Below are 19333 nucleotides of genomic sequence, written 5' to 3'. Positions count from 1 at the left end.
GGAGCAGGCCCGTGGCCGGGTGGAAGCTGGAGGGCCATGGTCCTGGGTCCCTCAGGGGGCTCCTCTCTCCCTGCGAGAACTGCCCGTTATGGGGGAGCTTGAGTGCACAGGTCCGGGTGCAGGGCTCTGCCTTCCCCACGTCTGCCATGCACCAAGCAGCAGAGAGGGCAGGTGAATGTCCCCACAGCCACAGTTGTGCCCAAGCCCCTCGCTGAGAACCCTGTCCCTCAGCCTCGCTTCCCTCCCTCGCCCACCCTTAGAGGAGGGCCGTGTCTTGATTCTTCACTTGCACTGCCCTCCCCCTGCTGTGTACTTCCGGCACCCGACAGAGTCTTGGGGTCCCTGGGGGAGGCCAGGCTGCCCTGTCGGGGCTGACCCCTTAGCCACACCTGGCTTGGTGCTCTGCGTGCTGTCACCTGGGCGTCCCGGCTGCCTTCTCCGTGGTTCATTCGGGTGTGTGAGGTGGCTGCTGCCTGCAGTCCCTTCCGTCTCCTGCAGGGGCATCATGGCCCTAAGGACACAGCAGGTTTTGTGTGACGCTGTGTGGGAAGCCTTGCCTGGGGCCCCGGGACCTCTCAGTGGTCAGTACATGTGGACTGCCTGCTGCTGTGACGGCTCACCCGGCCTCTGTGATCACCAGGAGGTGCTGTTGTCATGCCCATTTTGTAGATGAGGACGCTCGTGTATCAGAGACTGTCCCTTTCCAAGGTGACACCGGCCAGTAGTAAGTGGTCGAGCTAAAGCTGCAGCCCCAGCGCCTCACAGGCCAGCCTTCAGGGTGGTGGTCTGAGAAACACAAAACAGTGCAGTGGAGGGGGTGGGAGGAGTGGTGGTGCCGAGCACTTGGCCTGCACCCCGGGGGCCCTTTCTCAGCGGTTCAGAGGCTGACAGCTTGGCTGTGGTCACAGGGTGTTCAGACCCAGGCGGTCAGGGGAACTGCTGCCTGTGGACCCCTCTGTAAAGAGCAGTGTCTGTCACTGGGGACAGCGGTCAGGTTCCTCCTATCCATCTGAGCAGCATAACCAATAGGCCCCTCCTGTCAGCTTGTGCGGCGCTGGGTGCCAACACAGCCTCCCTGACGGCCCTTTCCCAGCCTTCAGTCCCCACCCTCTCGGATTCTGGTTTTCCAGGCCCAGCCTTGTCTTCCGGACCAGCTGTGCACTCTGATTTTATCGAGTGTGTTCTTGATAGAGCTGCTTCATCTCTGTTGAGTGAGCGACTGAGGCCTGGCTCAGGTGGTGCACAGTAATCTCTCGGCCATGGAGCACACGTGGGGCCCCGACTGTGTCCACTGACATCCCTTGGTGACGCAGCTGACCCTCAGGAGGTGTGGCTCGCAGCAGGCTGTCCCAAGCGCTGCCCTGCAGCTGTAGCGAGTAGCCCATCCCTCCCCTCTGGGCTGTGGGTGAGGTGTTGCCTGGCTCGTCTTGGTGGAAAATTTGGTCACCGTACTTTGGCAGCTGTGGGCCTCGGGTTCTTCTTCCCCATTTGTCCCATTGTGTTTGTCTGTTAGTCTCTCGTATTTGAGTGACTTCCCAGATTTAGTTTCTTTGGGGGTTTACTTCTGTCACACCCACTGAAGAGAAGGCTCTGGTCGGGGGAATCTGTTGGGAGGGGCCGTGAAGGTTGGGCTACAGTCGGTCTCCTGTCAAAGAGCCACGGAGGGCTTCTGTCTGTGGGGCCTCCCAGGTGCTTGCGGCAGCTCTAAACTGGACAGGAGAGGAGCCTACCTTCCCAGGGCAGCCACACGAAGCACTGGTGTCCCAGGGGCCTTCGCTGCTGTGAGGAGAGGACAGCAAGGCACATGAGGACAAGAGTTAGCTTAGGGAGCAGCTTTAGGGGTGGCCTCCCTGAAGCAGTGACCACAGGGCTGACACCACAGATAGCAGCCCCCTCTTCCCATGGGAAGAGCCAGAGATGGCCCGGGGAGCAGGCGGTGGCACTAAGTGTCGGTCACTAGGTAGATCAGGATGAGTATTGAGTACTGTGACTTTTATTCATGGAGCGTCCAGTTTCATGAGCAGGGGGTCTGGGCCCCTCTCTGTTCATGAACCATTGTGACTCTGTAGCTCGTGAAGTGGATCCAGCTCATGTCAGATGCACAAGGAATGGTGGGTGGGTAGATAGGTGGGTGGATTGATGGGTAGGTAAGTTGGTGGATGCATAAATGGATAGGTGGGAGGGTGGATGGATGGATAGGTAGATGGTAGGTGGGTAGGTGGATGGATATTAGAAAACTTAAAAGGGAATGAAAGGCAGGCAGGGGCAGTGGAGGACCCTCGAGGCTTGAGCTTGGCTCCAGAGTGGGCGTCTCTGAGGACTCAGTGAGACCCAGAATGACGAGGCAAGTCGTGGGAGGTGGTGCTGGTGTGCGGCAGTGGCTGGAGGGAGGAGGTTGGATCTCGGGAGCACAGGTGGGAAGGACAGCTCCTGTGTTGTATGTAAGAAAGACTGAGACCCAGGGGAATGGCATGACCAAGAAAAGCCTGGTGGACACCCAGAGCAGTGTTAGGTGGGTAGCTTAGGGGCCCTGGCTGGCAGAGGGCCTGGGACCAATGCCCACATTGGTGGCCGGAAATGGGGGACGTGAGGGCCGCTGAATCAGGCGGTGGAGGTGTGTGGTGGGTAGTCTGGGTGGAGGGCTTTCTGGGATGGAAGCCTTGTCCTGCCTTCTGCAGGGGAAGGGCTGTCTTTGCAAAGAGCAGATGTGAAACGGGAGGTGGAGATGCCTCCTGTGGAGCTCTGTTGTACTCTGGAGAGGATCACATTATATTTGTATGTAAATAATCCACAACAGCATGTTGTTTGCAAGGGGTGCAAAGCAAACCCTCTTGAGGAAAGTTGAGACACCATATTGTGTTTCCCCATCAACACTGTGTACTGCCGTTTGTGAAGGGTCCAGAAACAAACTCGCACGCAAGAGGCGAGCTCCCTGTTGGTTTTGAGCTGCTCCGTCTCACCATTCCTTACCTGTCCCTTTCGGGCTCATTTGCAAACACCCCTTTTCACGAGGATGTTAGGGTCCCGCCAGCTCAGGGTCATCCATGCCCACTCGAGCTCTGTGATAGTCGTGTGACTGCCTGAACGCTTTTCGCCTGGCTGTGGATGCATCCTCCCGCACTGTTCCTGAACCTTGCTGGGGCAGATGGCCTGTCTGCGTCCCCTCTGTCTGTCCCAGGACTCAGCTGGGTGCATAGATGCCCTTGAACAAGTGGCTGGCCCTGTGGCAGTCACAGAAACACTCCCATTTTCATTGTTGGCGGGGTTGTGTGTCGCGTGTACAGTGTGGCAGGGGGCCGAGTCTGCCCAGCACATGGTGGCTGTGTGTGTGTGTGACCACCCGCTCCGTGGGGACACCTCCAGCATCGGGACCTGGAGATGCGTGGTGTGTGTGGAGCAGCTTTCAGCCATGGTCTGAACATAGGTGTGGGTGGGTTGTGGGCTGGCTGGGTTCTCTTTGTGCTTTTGGGGCCGTGAGTGGGACTTGGTGCCTGGCCTTGCTCTCCGTGCTGAGATTCTCTGGTTTCCTCCCAGCATTCTTTTTTCTGCCGGTTGACTGAAGATAAGAAGTCGGAAAAGTTCTTCAAGGTCTTTTACGACAGGATGAAAGTGGCCCAGCAGGAAATCAAGGCGACTGTGACGGTGAACACCAGTGACCTGGGGAACAAGAAGAAAGACGACGAGGTGGACAGGGATGCCCCGTCTCGGAAGAAAGGTGAGCGCTCTTCTGCGGCTTCCAGATGCCCACGCTGCTTCTCACCCCGGCCCCAAGGAGAGGAGTACCTCCCTGGCTTGGTGGGATTCTCACTGAGGCCCTGTGCTGCAGAGCCATGGCACCTTCTTCTGGACCAAGCTTGAGGGTCCACCCAGAGTCTGGTCCTGCGGCTCCCATTTCGTGTCAGAGGAAGCTGGCCCCTGTCAGGTGACCTCCCTGTACCATGTGAGATATTTGGGAGTTGTCACAGCTTCCTGTCTGTAGTCTCCCTGGGAGTCCAGTCAGCCAAGGCCAAGGGTGTGGCCAGGCCCAGGGGGCTGGAGTGAGAAGGCCAAAAGTGTGTTGATTGACATCTGGGAACCTGAACCCCACTGGCCCAGTTGGGGACTCGGCTTCTCTGCCATAGCACCAGTGACACCTGGAGGCTGCCGTGTTGCCAGATGTGTCCTGTGCAGCACACGTGGCCTCGTTCCCCAGCCCAGGTTGTCAGCATGCAGTGCAGCTGTGCCCTGGCTGGGGTTGGGGGACATCACCCCTGGTCTAGAGTGGAGTGACAAGAAGGAAGACGAGGGAAGAGGGTGTCTGCATGCCCTAGGTGCCTGCTGTGAGACGCCCCTTACTGTTACCCCACTGCATAGCTGAGCCAGGTGAGGCTCACAGATGGGGATGCACTTGCTCAGGGCCCAGGGGAGCTGGTGTTGGAACCCAGCCAGTCTTCTCTGCTCACCCTCAGGCCATGATTAGCTTCTGGGGCTAGTCTGACAATTGGGTGAAATACTACACACCAAGTTCTGGGTCACGGTGCCGTGGCACCTGGGAAAGGGTTAATCAGTGGTGATACTGTAACAGCAGTTATTGTTGTGATGAGCAGGCTTTGGAGCCTCACAGGGACTTTGTCTAGGCAGAATTCACTTGTCCCATTGCGCAGGCGAGGAAGCTGAGGCCCAGAGCCTTAGTGTTGTGAGGATGACAGGACTTGTGTGCAGGCTAAGATCAGTGTTAAAACTGGGAGCCAGGAGTCCAGGTCCGACGCACAGTGTTAGTGCTGTCCAGGGACTGAGGGAGGCCCTAACTTCACGGGTCTGTAGTGAGCATGGGGTCTCGGGTTGCTGACCGTCCTAAGGACACAGCTGCACCTGCTGTCCCACACTTGCCTTGCAGCCAAGGAGCCCTCAACCCAGATCACGGAGGAGGTGCGGGATCAGCTCTTGGAGGCGTCCGCTGCCACCAGGAAGGCCTTCTCCACGTTCAGGAGGGAGGCTGACCCAGACGACCACTATCAGCCGGGCGAGGGCGCACAGGCCACGGCCGACAAGACCAAGGACGAGCTGGAGATGAGCGCTGTCATCACCATCATGCAGCCCATCCTCCGCTTCCTGCAGCTGCTGTGTGAAAACCACAACCGAGACCTGCAGGTGAGATGGGCGGGGCAATCAGGCCTTCCCCCACCCCCTCCCACTTCCCCTCCTCTTCACCCCTCCCTCCAATCATTGTCCCACTGTCTCCACAGGGCTAGAGAGGGACCCTGAGTCTCCCCCACCTGCTCTGTGTGCAAGGGGACTTCAGAAAGTTCACAGAAAACTTAGTTTAAATATAGGTTCATTTTGATAAAAAATGTTTTGACGTCCGTGCATAGTTTTTCAGTAATACACATTGCCATGAACTTGGTGGAGACCCCTTGTGTATTTGCTTAGTATGCATGGGAACGCGGGAACGTGTGCGGGAACGTGTGCACGTGTGTCTGGTGATCTGCCACAGTTTGGCATCTGGGTTCTCGGATTAAAGTTGGATGGGTGACGGAGGGCCAAGTAAGCAAGTGCGTCAGCTAGGTGAGGTTGACAAAACCTCGGCAATGGGAAGTTCTGGTGGCAGCACTCTGCTGCGTTGCCGGTTGTAGCACAACCTGGGGGAGGGCTGGGTCAGGGACACGATGCGCACACGGTGACGGACTCGACTCATGACGTCCTTGTTGCTCAGGGCTGTGTGGCTACTTCCAGTGTGTCATGCAAACGGGTGCTCAGATCTTTGACGGACTGACTGCTCCAGATACCTTGTGCTCATTTTGTTGTTGGTTCTGGGTGGCCGCAGTGGCCAAGTGTCATCAGGCAGGTAGATGGTCTCAACCAGCGAGGGGTGTGGTGGGGCCGTGAGGCAGTCAGGCGTTGGGAGCGATACTGTCAACGTCAGTCTCGGAGGGTCCTTCCTCTTCTGCTCCTCCCCTGAGTGTTCCTCCCCAACCCTAGTGTGCGCAGGCCCGACCAGCCGTCTTGCCATGGGAGCTGCAGCAAGCTAGACGTGCCTGGGAAGCCCTCTGGCTCCTGTGGCCGTTAGGAAGAGTCACACGCTCCATCTCCCACTTCGGCCTGGACCTGATGATGGCTGTTAAGTGCAGGGACTTAGGTTAAGTTGTGGGGGGAAGGGATGTTTATTTGATGATGTGTTGGGTGTTCAACTCAGTTGTCAGTTACAGATACTTTAATTGTGCCAAGAATACAGGAGTGTGTCCTTTTTCCAAAGGTTTCAGTGAAAGCAAGTTTTCAGTGACAGGAGCTTCTCTGCACAGAGAGCTGTGCTGCTCTGGACTGCATCTGTCAGTCCTCTTCTGTGCCTTTGGATGGGAGCGTGTGGTGGACACTCTTGTGTTCTTTGCTTTTCTTTACTTGGCCCTGGAGCGGGTTATGCTGGGACACAGGAATGGATGTGGAGCTTCCCGTCGGTGCTCTTAATGCTGGCGGCTCCCGTGCTTAGTGCACTGCCGGTGGGCCTTTAGGCTGATTCCTGTCCCCCACCGTTGCACGGTGAACAGTGAGCTCCAGCACATGCTCTGTGAGTGGATGCAAGTGTTTCCTAGAAGTGGGGTGACCAGGTCCACCCCTTGTATAACAGTGAGATGAAGAATGACCGTGTTCCTCAAGTTATGTTTGTGAAATGCATGAAGTTTGTATACCTGAAATAGAAGGTTTTGGGGGGAAAAAAGAAAAAGAGTATTGTGGTAAATTGTTGCTTGTTTTTGAGAATTGATGCTGGAATCTGCCAAAAACCTGTTCGCTGCAGTTCACTGTTTGGTGAGGCAGTGAGCCTGCTCTCCCTGCTTTGTTGAGGACGTGCCTTGCTTCTGCACCCCCCATCGGCATCCTCCGTACCTGGAAGACACATCCTTGGAAGTGCACGCACAAGCACACACTCGCACACTCCTCTTGCCCCTCACCTTAGTGGTGGAAACAGGTTCCCTCCAGGCCCTGGGCTGTCGCCAGCCTGTTATACCCTTTGCAGGAGAACTGTCTCCAACTCACCGTCCAGACCACACAGTCGTCTCTTTAGCATGCTCTCTACCCTTGGCAGTGTCACATGCCTCTGAACTTAACCCCTGAAGGGAGAGCTGTATGCAGGAGCGGGGGCGGGGTAAGGAGCGAGTGGAGAAACGAGAACTCCGGAAGTGTCTTGGTGTCTGGGGTCAGTCCTGAAGGAGAGGAGCTGCTTCCCCTGAAAAGCAGCGGAGACCCCCTAGAGAGCAGGCCCGGATGCTGATGGCCACCACCGCAGCCCAAGGCCTCGGGTTGGTGACACTGGAGGGCCGTGCTGCACCAGCTACGTGGGGACCGCCCGCACAGTGAGTGAGTGACTTTGCCCTCCTTCCCTCTGTCTTTCTCCCCCACCTGGGCGCTGTCCACCTGCAGAACTTCCTCCGTTGCCAGAGCAACAAGACCAACTACAATCTGGTGTGCGAGACCCTGCAGTTCCTGGACTGCATCTGTGGAAGCACTACGGGAGGTCTGGGGCTCCTCGGCCTGTACATCAATGAGAAGAACGTGGCCCTCATCAACCAGACCCTGGAGAGTCTGACCGAGTACTGCCAGGGGCCGTGCCACGAGAACCAGGTACTCACACGTGGAAGAAGAAGGGTGGTGTTTCGGGATGTCGTTGGCAGAGACTGCCTCAGAGGCCACGTGCTCTCTGTCCGTCAGGAGTCAGTGGAACCGGGGGGGGCCTCTGTCCAGCAGTCGAGAAGGTGCTTGGCACGCTGAGACTTCAGGGGTCAGCCTCGGTCTCTCCGCGTGGCCTGCACTGGTTTGGTTTGGTTTAATTTAGTTTCATCGTCCTCCAGTAACTGGCCTGTCGGCGGTGTGTGTGTGTGTGTGTGTGTGATAAGGTGGGAGCCAAATAAGAACCTGGAGACTGATCTCTTAAATGCTAGAAAAGATTGAAGAACTGGCTGCCTGAGAGGGCTTGTACGTAGCTGAGGAGAAAAAGGAGTCGCTGCCACGAGGCTACTGGAAGTCACAGGGGAACACTGAGCTGAGGTCTGAGTACCCGGCCTCCAGGAGAGAAAGCCCAGGTAGCTTTGAGGCGGGCTCTCGAGGGGTGCCGTGGATCCTCACTCAGGCATCTCTGTTCCTGAGCAGGCATGGCTGAGTCAAGGAGTCAGGGACTGAGTCTGGGCACTGGTGTTAGGGATTTTGACTCCAGATGTGGCTCCTTCCTGGCTGGAGCGGGCTGGGCAAGGCTTGAAGTGGTCAGTCTAGACCCAGTGGGCAGAGGCCAGGGCAGGTGGAGCTGCTGTGGCCCTTGGGGAGCTGGGACCTCCTCTGGGGGATCAGTGGTGGTGAGGACCAAGCCCCCAGTACTCCAGATCCTGCTGGCTCTCGTCTGTAGCTGCAGGCAGGGCGTCGTCTTAGCTGTGCTTTCTCGCTGTGTCCCTGATGGAGTGCGTGGTGTCAGCCTAATGCAGATGGACAGAAATGGGGCGGGCTTGGGAGAAAGGCTTTATTTGACACGTAAGTGAATTCCCTTATTTCCTCAGGTTTGCATTTCTGCCCGACAGGCCTGCTCAGGGGAGTGGGCTGAGTGGACGGTGCTACGAGTAGGAGCCCTGCGTGGGGGGGAGCGATTAACTTTGATATTGTGTGCATTAAACAGGAAACTGGCAAAAGTACCAGATATGAAAAACGAGTGCTGAGGGGAGAATGGAACACACTTTCAGAGGGGGCTGCCCAGAATCTGGTGTACACCATGACCCCGTGTTCCTTAAGAACAAAGGCCAGCAGCCCGCGCTGTGTGGATTAGACACAACCACTTGATCAGTTCCAGTGCATGGGGACTTTCCTGCTATTTACTGTTAATTCTGAAACCAGAGATCTTCATCTGTCTTATTTTTACCACTTTCTCACGGAAAATCTGCAGCTCCCCCCTGAGACATGACTGGGAGCGGCGAGCCTGGTGTTGAAATCGCCCCGCAGCCTGCTGGTCTTTGACGTGTGATTTACGACCGTGTCTCTGTCACTCTCTGTGTTTGCTCAGAACTGCATCGCCACCCATGAGTCCAACGGCATCGACATCATCACCGCCCTCATCCTCAACGACATCAACCCTCTGGGGAAGAAGAGGATGGACCTGGTGCTGGAGCTGAAGGCAAGTGGCAGGAGGGCAAGACTGCGCGCGGCAGTGCACACTTCTGCACTTTGCCCCCAGCGCGCGCCACGGCCAGTGTTGTGAAACAGAGCAGCAGAGGTGGTGTCTGTCCAGCAGAATGCGTGGTCCACTGCGAGTCTCCCTCCCAAACAAGGGCCCTGTGAGACGGTCAGGTCGCATGGAACGCAGTCGCATTGCCCAGGCTGGGGAACAGCGGCAGACAGTGTGCAGAAGCTGGAAGCCACGGGCAGAGAAGCAGTGGAATCTCCTATCCGTCTGAGCCACCTGAGAAAGGGGCAGTTAGTGGACTGGACCAGCGAGCCTCTAGAGGAAGCATGTTTGCACTGGATCAGGCCAGCGCTCGTTCTCCCCTCTCACTGACTGAGCAGACGTGCCAGTCTGTAGAGTGAGTGTAACGCAAGATGTCCGCTGACAGAGGATGTGCTACAGGCCCTTCTAGTTTTCTGTAATTGTGTTCAATGGTAGATGCTTGATAAGGAAGCACCAGTGGTGTTCTCACTCCCTGATGAATCCCACAGTGGTTTGTAGGTGTTAAGAGTGGTGACCCAGGGGCGTCAGCCTCCCGGGTGTGTGGGAAGCCGATTTGCCGTTCCTGGCAGTGACAGGTTACCTGTGCCCAAGAGTGCCCCTGTGTCGAGGGCTTCCATAGGCTCTCTAAGAATCCAAAGATTGTGTTCTGAGAATTGAACTCACAGCCCAAGCTGGTATCTCAAGGACATTTCCAAATGAGACAGCCTTACTGAACATATGTCTTATGTAACCATCCCCACACGGGGCGTTTTGCAGTCTGGCCCCTGTCAGGCCTGTGTGTGGTGTGAAAGAGACCTGCAGAGTCTCCTGGCAAAGCCACTCTGTATTCATTGCATTGAGAGCCTCAGAGGGAAGAAAGACCTTTAGGGGAGGTGGTGACCCAGGTCCCAAGGGCATGCCACACTCACTGGTTTTTATGTTAGTATTTAACACTGGAGGTCCAAACTAAGGTGATTTGAGAGTGATTCAAATGGGATTTTTGTTAATGTCTATTTTTCATTTATTTGAAAGGGAGAGTTAAAGAATGAGCGAGATCTTCCATCTGTTGGTTCACTCCCCAAATGGCCACAACAGCTGAGGCTGTGCCAAGCTCAAACCAGGAGCCCAGAGCTTCTTCCGGGTGCTTCCCCAGGCACATTAGCAGGGAGATGGATCAGAAGTGGAGCAGCCAGGACTCAATCAGGCACCCATATGAGATGGCAGCAGCATGAGCTGCAGCTAAAGCTGCTGCCCCACAACGCCAGCCCCAAGATGGAACTTTGTGTTTCACTATTTTTTTTTTTGAAAGATTTTATTTATTGTGAGGTAGAGTTACAGAGAGAGGGAGAGACAGAGAAAAAGGTCTTCCATTCACTGGTTCATTCCCAAATGGCCACGATGGCCAGAGCTGAACTGAGCGGGAGCTGGGCTGTACTTCCAGGTGTTCCACATGGGTGCAGTAGCCCAAGCACTTGGACCATCTTCTGCTTTCCCAGGTTACAGCAGAGAGCTTGATAGGAAGAGGAACACCCAGGATGTGAACCAGTGCCCATATGGGGTACCAGCACCACAGGTAGAAGCTTAGCCCACTGAGCCACAGCGCCAGCCCAGTGTTTCTCTATTTTTGACTCCTTTTGGCAAGTTTTGGTTTAACTCGACTTGATCACAGCTTATATGCCTGACTGACATTTAGCAGAGTACCTGGTGAGCCTCTGAGGCCGGTGAGAATGGCCTGGGTGCCTGCATCCGCGTTTCAGTGCCCTTCTGCAGTAATCTCTGGGTTGTGGCAGAGGTGTCTGCCCTGTGATGGGCAGCTCCCTGACCCAACTGCTGTGACCAGGCTTACGGAGGGAGGGGAAACCCCCCCACTCCCAGCAAGGAAAAAAAATACCACCAGCTTTTGAGTGCTGCACAGAAAGACAGACATTATCGTAGCCCAGGACTCAGCGAGGCCAAGCCGAGAAGTCCAGGGTGTGGATACGTCGCCGTTTCAAATGTCGTGAGAAATGACGGCTTGGCAGGCGTCCCTGCCAGGGGACTCATGAGTTAACTGCCCCCAGCTGTGCCCTCACAGCGGCTGTAGGAGGTGAGAGTGCAGAGCCGTGGGTTATGACCAGGAGGAATTGCCTGCAGCGCGTATGTCCTCAGCCTGCAAGGCCAAGTGCCCGTGTGTGACCACACCCACCACAAGACGTTGTGGGTTGGTACAGCAGGGTCATCGTGGGGTCATCATCACAGCACTCTCCAGATCCTGGGCTCCACAACCCGACTGAGCCAACCGTGTATCAGAAATACTTGGGAAGGAAATCATTTCTGTGCTGGACCTGTGCAGACTTCTTGTCACTATTCCCTGAACAGTGCACCTCGACAACTGATTGCATAGCGTTAAGTCTTCCAGAGAGTGTATGGGAGGCTGTGGGCAGTGACTGCGGGCAACTGCTAAGCAGATACCAAGGGGTGAGGGGACCCGCAAGGTGCCTGTTCTTCCGTCTGACTTCCGCCAGGGCTCACTGTGGCTCACAGCGCGGCGTAATGTGTATGCCTCTGCAGATAATGCACACATGTGTCCTGAGTCAGAAGCGCCTGATTCTCTGGGTGCAGATAGCTTTTGATGGGCTTGGCCCATGGCTGATGTCCCCGTGTGTCCACCAGGCCAGTGCATTGATCAGGATCAGCTGTCCGTTCCACTCCTCCATGTGCTTTCCCTTTGCTTTTCCGATTAGAACAACGCTTCCAAGCTGCTCCTGGCCATCATGGAGAGCAGGCATGACAGCGAGAACGCCGAGAGGATCCTTTACAACATGCGGCCCAAGGAGCTGGTGAGTGGAGGGATCCCTGGTGGCGGCCCCACGCGGGCTCCCAGCTGCAGGTCTGCTGCCTTGAGCTGCCTGAAAGGGTCCCCATGTCAGAAGTGTGATGAGAGCGTTGAGTCAGGCCTTGCCAGGGAGAGAAGAGCAGGACAGCACAAGACCACAAGTGCAGCTCCCCTCCCGCATGGTCCCCCATCTGGGAGCCTAGCAGACCCAGGTTCACGGCCACAGCTCTGCCCCTTTTGGCCATGTTGCTTTGGGCAGGTACTGGTGCCTGTGAACCATCGTAGAGAGCTGGTGAGCTCCCCGGTCCAGACGAGACGCGTGTGCAGCCCTTAGAGCCATGCCCAGTGTGTGTGCGACCTGCAGCAAAGGAGGCGCCTTCCATTCGTGCCCAGTCGTGGCTGGGTTTCTGCTGTTGTTGGAGAGGACTTGGCTCTGTGCCAGCAGTCTGGGCCCTGGAAGCACGTGCCTTGGAGGCTGGGGTGTGTTCTCTTGATTTGGGGAGTCATTTGTAGAGAAAGCCTGATCTCATGTGTTCTTAAGGGGTGACATTCACAGTCAGTGGCAGTGCTGCTAGCTGTGAGATCAGCCACTCAGCGACAGGGCCACCAGGCGAAGGCAGAGCCCTCGCCAGCTCCCCTTTCTCCTCGGCAATAAACCGTAAACCGTCACTGAGACTGAAGTGAGGGCAGTAAAGCGTGGTTGCCTCCTGGTGACCTGAGTGTGCCCTTGGGGCTGGGCTAAAGTCCTTTTATGAATCACTTTAAATAACGTGAACAGCAGCCTGGACTTGGATCCCCGAGGTCAGGGCAGGTGCGCAGGCGGCGATGGGCGTCCTCACCAAGGTTATGTAACTGCCTGCATACTGGGTGGCCCAGTCAGCGGGGCTGTGGTTCTCGAGTGTGGACAGAGGAACTTTGCAGGGGCCTGTGTCTGGGTTCCAGGAGTGAGACCAAGCTCCCGCTCTCCTGCCTTGGGTGTAGGGCAGCCAGCAGCTGACAGTCTGGCCAGACCCGGCTCCCAGGGTGCCCTCTGGATCAGACACGATCTCTGGCTCACTGGAAGAGTCAAAGCTACCTGGAACAGATGTGGTTCTGAGAGCCCAAGTGGCTGAGAAGTTCTGATACCAGAATGCATGTGTGTACAGGTGTATGTGTCTGTGTGCAGGCCTCCATGTGTGTGCCCTGGCCCCGCCTCCTGTTCTGGAGGAACCTGGCAGGGAAAGGCCAGCAAGTGAGGCCCTGTCTGCACACCTGTTTCCAGGGCCATCCCTGTGTCAGCACAGGCGTGCGTGGTGTGGTCTGCAATGACAAGAAGTCACTGCAAGTCACGGCCTTGTGCAAGGCAGGAGGCCCGAATGCCTCCCAGATCATCAGAAAGGACTCATTTCTAATAGAACATAGAGGGCAAAGGTACTTTCTTCTTGGAGCAGTCAAATCTGAATGGTTCCTTTGTGAGCACTGGCCATGCTGTGGGGCACTGCACCTGGTGCTAGGGCAGGGTTCGGGTGTGACAGTCTCCGCCCCTCTCTCAGGGCTGCAGTGAGTGGCAGGAGGTCAGAACAGGAGGTGAGCCACAGGCCTGGCTGCTCGGGGCAAAGCCATGTCTGTGTGGGATGAGGAGCCAGGGTCAAACCCCAGCCCTGTTGCCGTGACTTCAGGTGTGTCCTTGTGTCTCTCTGTCTGTGTCCTCATCCCTGAAAGGTGGGGGTTGTCTGAGGCGTGTGTTAAGGTGTGGCTAAGCCTGGGGCTTCTCACAGGAGAGCTGCCTGGTACTGCTCTCGCTCAGGCTGCTGTTGCTTGTAGTGTGGGCCTTGGGGCCCAGGGGAGAGTCTGGAAGCAGAAAATAGTTTGCCCAGCTGTTCCTTACAGCTAAGCAGTTTCTTATTGGTCTTCCCTGAGATGGCCAGAGTTGGAAGTGGGGTGAGTGGGTGGAAGCAAAGGCAGAGACAGGAAAAGGCCAGCTTCCGGCCTACTTTGGTGTCATGATTTTTTGAAGACACTTTTTCAGCCAATGCTCCCTTCTAAGGTACAAGGTATGAGCCGGCCCCAGGAAGTCTGTTGGTCCAGGCAGAGCACACGGGGTTCTGTCATGCTGTTGGGGAGGCTAGGCTGATGGGTACTTACTGCCCGCGGCAGTGTTGGGCAGGATTCTGAGACAGCAGGAAAAGAGGGAGAAGATCTGCCCCAGCTGGGGAGGCTGCCAGCCTGGGAGCTGAAGGTGCCGTCCTTTTGGGTCTCCCCGAGTCAAGAATACTGTTCTGGGCCCTTCCTGCAGGTGGAGGTGATCAAGAAGGCCTACATGCAAGGCGAAGTGGAATTTGAAGACGGAGAGAACGGCGAGGATGGGGCCGCCTCCCCAAGGAACGTGGGGCACAACATCTACATCCTGGCTCATCAGGTGTGGCCCCACCCCCACCCTGCCACCCCCCAAACACACACACACGGTGCCTGCCTGCTGTGCAGAGTGGGGTGCAGCATCTACATTGTGTCTGTGCTGGCAGCAGCCTTGCCTGAGAGCTGTCCTGGGCTCTGAGAGGGGCTCCCGGGAGCTCCTGGCAGCAGGACCCAGTGTGCTGAGGCCCAGGACTTCTCCACCCCCCGCCGAGACGGGGCCACAGCCTTGGAAATGCCCGTGCTCATTAAAGGCACCCGCTGTGGAGCAGTGACCTCCGACCCTTCATGCCTTTGGAGACACTTGCAGGGAGCCCGGGCTCCTCGTGAATGTGGGTAAAACGTAGGGACTTGTCCTTATGCCGCCCTGTCATTTGCCGTACGCCAGATGGTGAGGCTCTCTGTCGTGCCATGGCACTCCTGTGCTCTGTTTCATCACTCTCTTCCGCGGTGCTGGCGTTTTGAAGGTACTTCTTCTCTTTGCAGGCCAGTGTGCCTTGAGCTGTTTGGGCAGGTGGGCAGGTGTAACCTGCTAGGGGCTTGGGCTCCTGTCCGTTTGCCTTTTTGAACCTGGGGAGAGGAGTGAGGTCTGTGATGACGATCGTGTTGGTGGGCCCCTGCTGCGCATGCTGGCTGAAGGACCTATGCCCTCTCCCTGGCAGCAGCCCTCAGAACGGGTGTCTGCGCATTCCAGCAGAGGTTCTGTAGGGCTGTACAGGAAGCCCCATCTCCCGCCTGTGTGACTGAGGAAATTGAAGGGAGGCAGGACCTCAGTGGGCCTGAGCTTCCCCCTCCCCACCCAGACTCCCCAAATAGCCCATGTGCACAGTACCCGCCAGCGGCAGGTTGCAGGCCTCCTGGGCCTGTGGAGTTAGACAGGAGTGTGTACTCTGCTGGGAGAGGCCTTGACCGCTGTGATCCTGCCCTTGTGTTGCAGTTAGCGCGACACAACAAGGAACTGCAGAGCATGCTGAAGCCTGGCGGCCAGGTGGACGGCGATGAGGCGCTGGAGTTCTACGCCAAGCACACGGCACAGATAGAGGTGAAGGCAGAGCCGGCTCTGGGTGCGGGGCTGCGTTGAGGCCTTTGGGGTGTCCAGTGCCGGGGCTGGTACATTTGCATTTGTTTGTATGATCACCCCATGCCCCATGTGAAGTGCTGGCGGGTAGGGAGGGGCAAGGCCAGAGAGTGAGTGGGCGGCATGGTGGGAGGGGCAGGCAGGGGCCCTGGCTGTGGGAGCAGCACAGTGTGCAGAAAGGAGCTGCTCAGACCTGGGGAGTAACGGGAATGCCCGGGGGCGGGGGGGCACTGGAGCAAGGCCCGGGGCAGGGGTCCCTGAAGAAGAAGGAGAGCTGTGGGACAGCAGAGAGGAGATGAGTAGCCCAGAGCCCGAGTGAGCTGCCTCCCCTCCCCCTGCCCTGCCCCTCCGGAGGTCTAGAATTCAAGGAGCAGCAGGGAGCTCCTGGGAGCGCTGTGATCACACCCGTATTTTAAACAGAACGAGGACACACGGACTGAATGAACGCAGCTGCAGCGGGGCTCAGGAAGGCTGGATCCTTGTCCCGTTGTCAGTGCGGAGCTGGCTTGCTGGTTCTGTCTGTCTGGCCCCAGAACGTGGGCACATTTTGCATCACCTGCATCGGCACTTGGCAAGTCTCAAAGGTCCTGTCCGGGCTGCAGGCTGTAAGGGCGATGTGCCGTAGTTTGGTAATGAGGACATGCACAAATTTAATCTTGGTCCTTCAGACTCAGAAGGACTGACACACTCCCCTGGACAGTGTAAAATGTTCAGTTTGGAGCTCTTTTGGAAGTCTGCTCTCAGCCCGTGTCTCAGGTCCCTGGACAGAGTACCTCACTTCAGCGGCTGTCAGCCCTGACAGTGCGTGTGAGCAAATGGTGTGTTGTCAGCCGTGCCAGGGTGTGGGAGAAGCTGTACTGGTACGTGTGAGGAGACGGTCCCGTGGCTTATTGTTGCCTGGAAGCCGGGCCCAGGGGCTGGCTGTGTGCCCAGGAGGCCGTAAAGAGCGGTGTGAGGTGCCTGGGGCAGTATGTCTGGGAGACATGGAGGATTGGTGGTCGTTGGCTGAGCTGCTGGGCTCACAGGAGAAGGCTGCAGCTCGGCCAGGCGGAGGCAGGGGTGAGGAACCTCTCTTGTGCCAGGGCCCATTCAGATATTTGTAACTGCTCCGGAGTGACTGTATTTTGAGTCCCTCTTGCTTGCCTTGGCAGGACCGGACCGCATGACTTCATGGGCCCTCCAAGGAGGCTAGAACCCGCTGGAGCATGCGGGCCTGGTGTCCACCTGCCTCTTGTGCGTCCTCGTCACGTCCCCTCAGCTGAGGCTGGGTTACGGAGCAGGAGCGGTCTGATAACTCTGGCCAGGCTTGGGAGCCCCTCAGCTAAAGTCCACGCCCCTCAGGCCTTCTGGAGCCCGGGCTGTGGGAGCCTGTGGCACCTCTGGGACAGCCTCCCGCAGTGGGACCCGTCACAGCTCTGGGTACATCAGGGAGCAGGGTGTCAGGAGGGCAAGCACCAGCTCATCTGGCGTCCTGGGCCTCAGCTGCTTTCCTGACTGTGGGGAGGGAGGTCAGTGAGAGACCCTCCACGGTGCTATGGCTGCAGCCCTCCTGAGATCCCTGAAACCAGCACAGGCTGCCCGAGTTAGAGCAGGTGGACCAGCCGGGTGCAGAGAACACCCATCTGCTGTCCCCCAGGCCCAGCCCAGCGGGTTGAAGAGCAGCAGGTGGGACCCAGAAGGGGCAGGCAGTCGTAGGTGGAGATTGCTGAGGCTGTGGTCAGAGGCGGGGGGTGGCAAGGGGTTGTTACCAGGATTCTTCTCTTCACAGAGGACCTTGGGTGAGGCTTGGCACACCCCTGCAAGGTACATCCCAGCCGTTAGCCGCGTGTGGCTATTCAGTTAAAGTTAAATAAGTATTCCTTTGCTTGGATGAAGTAGCCTCCTGTACTGGTGCTCAGTGGCTGTCCCGTGGGCAGGGCAGAGCAGAGCCATCCTGTCGTGGCAGGAAGTTCTGTTGGACCACGCCAGCTTGTCTAAGTATGGGCACAGGCTCTGTGTGCGTAGTTCCAAGGGTAGCGCTTAGCCTGGCGGTTAGACACCCACTTGCTGCATCAGAGTACCTGGGTTTGAGTCCCAGCTGTGACTCCTGACCCCAACCCCCTCCAGTGCGTATCCTGAGGCAGTGGGTGATGGTTCTTTCACTCGATCACTGCCACCCATGTGATAGACCTGTATTTCTGGCTTCTGGCCCCATCCCAGCCCCTGCAAGCATTTGGGGAGTTAAACAAGGAATGGGACTGTTCTGCATCTGTCTTTGTCTCTCAAATGAAAAATAATTTTTTAAAAAAATTTTAGGCAGTTGAAAAAATTAAGAAACACGTGGACCAGCACCATGCTTTGAATAAATGTAGGTGGCACAGAGCCTGCTGAGGTTAAAAATCTGAGGAGCTATTTTTCTAGCCGATCTCACACACCTCGCGCATGCTTGCAGCCAGTAACCCCAGTGACAGGTGTGTTCGTCTCGTCCTTCCCCCTCAGATCGTGCGGCTGGACCGAACCATGGAGCAGATCGTGTTCCCCGTGCCCAGCATCTGCGAGTTCCTGACCAAGGAGTCCAAGCTGCGCATCTACTACACCACCGAGAGAGACGAGCAGGGCAGCAAGATCAACGACTTCTTCCTGCGCTCCGAGGACCTCTTCAACGAGATGAACTGGCAGAAGAAGCTGAGAGGTGGGCGGGCCCGGGAGCAGGAGCGGGCTGCCGGGGATCCTGCTCGCGCCTGCCTCTGACCACCAGGAAGTCCAGAGGCTCAGGTGGCCCAGCAGGGGGCTGCAGCCTGGGCGTGGGGCTCCCCGGGCTCAGCGTGGATGGGCAGCTGCCTGCAAGCTGCCGGTGCCTCTCTTGAGGTCTTGGTGTAGAAAATAACAATGGGGAGGGGACCCGACAGGCCTGCGCGTGAGCCGAGGTCAGGAGCTCAGAGGCGCTGGCTCACCCTCCCTCGGGAGCTTGGATTGGAGCCCCTGGGTAGTTTGACAGGTGACAGGCTTGCGGGCCAAGTGAGATGCTCACGGCTCACTGGGGACATCTGGGCTGGGATCCTCGTTTTGAGCATGTGTGGAGCTGCCTCGCTCTGGTTTCTTTTGGGGTTTCGAGGTGACCCTTCACCCCCACAGGGCGCTGGGCACCACCCCCACGAAAGGACCCAACTCTGTTTCCATCTGCCCACCAGGGGCCCTGGCTTGCAGCTCACGTGTGAGCCCTGGACTGTGGATGGCTGGGGCTCATCTGTCTTCTCTCCAGTCCCTGCTGGTCTGGGTCAGCCTGGACCAGCCTCCCCACCTGTGTTTCTGCTCTACTTCCCCCACCTCTCTGCACCTCCAGATTCACCAGTGGCAGAGAAGTTGTGCACACCCCTGTGCACTGACTCCGTTCTCACTCTTCTCTGAGGGGTGCCTTTAAAATACTCTGACACATCCGGTGGGACCAAAGCCATCCTCCCCAGCTCCGTGTCTGGTGACTGCCCGAGGGCCAGGGCACCTTCAGCAGGTGCAGGCTCTTGTCTTGCACTCAGGCACTGTACGCCCAGCAGTCAGTGTGTCCCTGGGCCTCCCGTGGATCTGGAGGAGGGTCCTCCAGCTCAGCCATCGTGTTGAGCACTGGGACTCTGGCCCAGTGCTCTGCTTGGGCAGTAAGAGAAGACACGCCGGCTCCCTTCATAATCCCGTGTCCTGGTGTCCAGTTGCACAGGGGGGAACTTAATGGTAGCTTCGGTCCTTCCCTAGAGTGCTCCGTCCCTGCAGCAGTGGGGGGTAACCCTGAATCCAGGTGTCCCATGCTCCGTGACAAGCAACTGATTTTTGTCCTGACTGGCATCTGACATTGATGAGCTTAGCTTGTTCTCTCAGAATGGTGTTCTAAGGTACATTAGTAGCGTGTGGTTTTTATAGCTTCTCC

General features: G+C 57.2%; 1 protein-coding gene across 11 annotated transcripts in view; it reads left to right on the top strand.

The window, feature by feature from the left end:
- The window catches only part of ITPR1 (inositol 1,4,5-trisphosphate receptor type 1), a 299108-nt gene that overhangs the window by 237472 nt on the left and 42303 nt on the right, over positions 1 to 19333 (top strand). For 10 of the 11 annotated variants that reach the window (XM_070050022.1, XM_070050021.1, XM_070050014.1 and 7 more), the window contains 8 exons: positions 3535 to 3715; positions 4877 to 5130; positions 7393 to 7593; positions 9014 to 9124; positions 11878 to 11973; positions 14245 to 14367; positions 15298 to 15402; positions 17917 to 18109. In XM_070050022.1, the coding sequence (XP_069906123.1) occupies positions 3535 to 3715; positions 4877 to 5130; positions 7393 to 7593; positions 9014 to 9124; positions 11878 to 11973; positions 14245 to 14367; positions 15298 to 15402; positions 17917 to 18109 (1264 nt within the window). The remainder of the gene's footprint in view (positions 1 to 3534; positions 3716 to 4876; positions 5131 to 7392; positions 7594 to 9013; positions 9125 to 11877; positions 11974 to 14244; positions 14368 to 15297; positions 15403 to 17916; positions 18110 to 19333) is intronic. The other variant, XM_070050018.1, reaches the window with a different exon arrangement.

The sequence above is a fragment of the Oryctolagus cuniculus genome, chromosome 10 (genome assembly GCF_964237555.1).
Source record: "Oryctolagus cuniculus chromosome 10, mOryCun1.1, whole genome shotgun sequence".
NCBI classification, from domain to species: domain Eukaryota; kingdom Metazoa; phylum Chordata; class Mammalia; order Lagomorpha; family Leporidae; genus Oryctolagus; species Oryctolagus cuniculus.
This window is presented reverse-complemented; position numbering and strand designations above follow the sequence as displayed.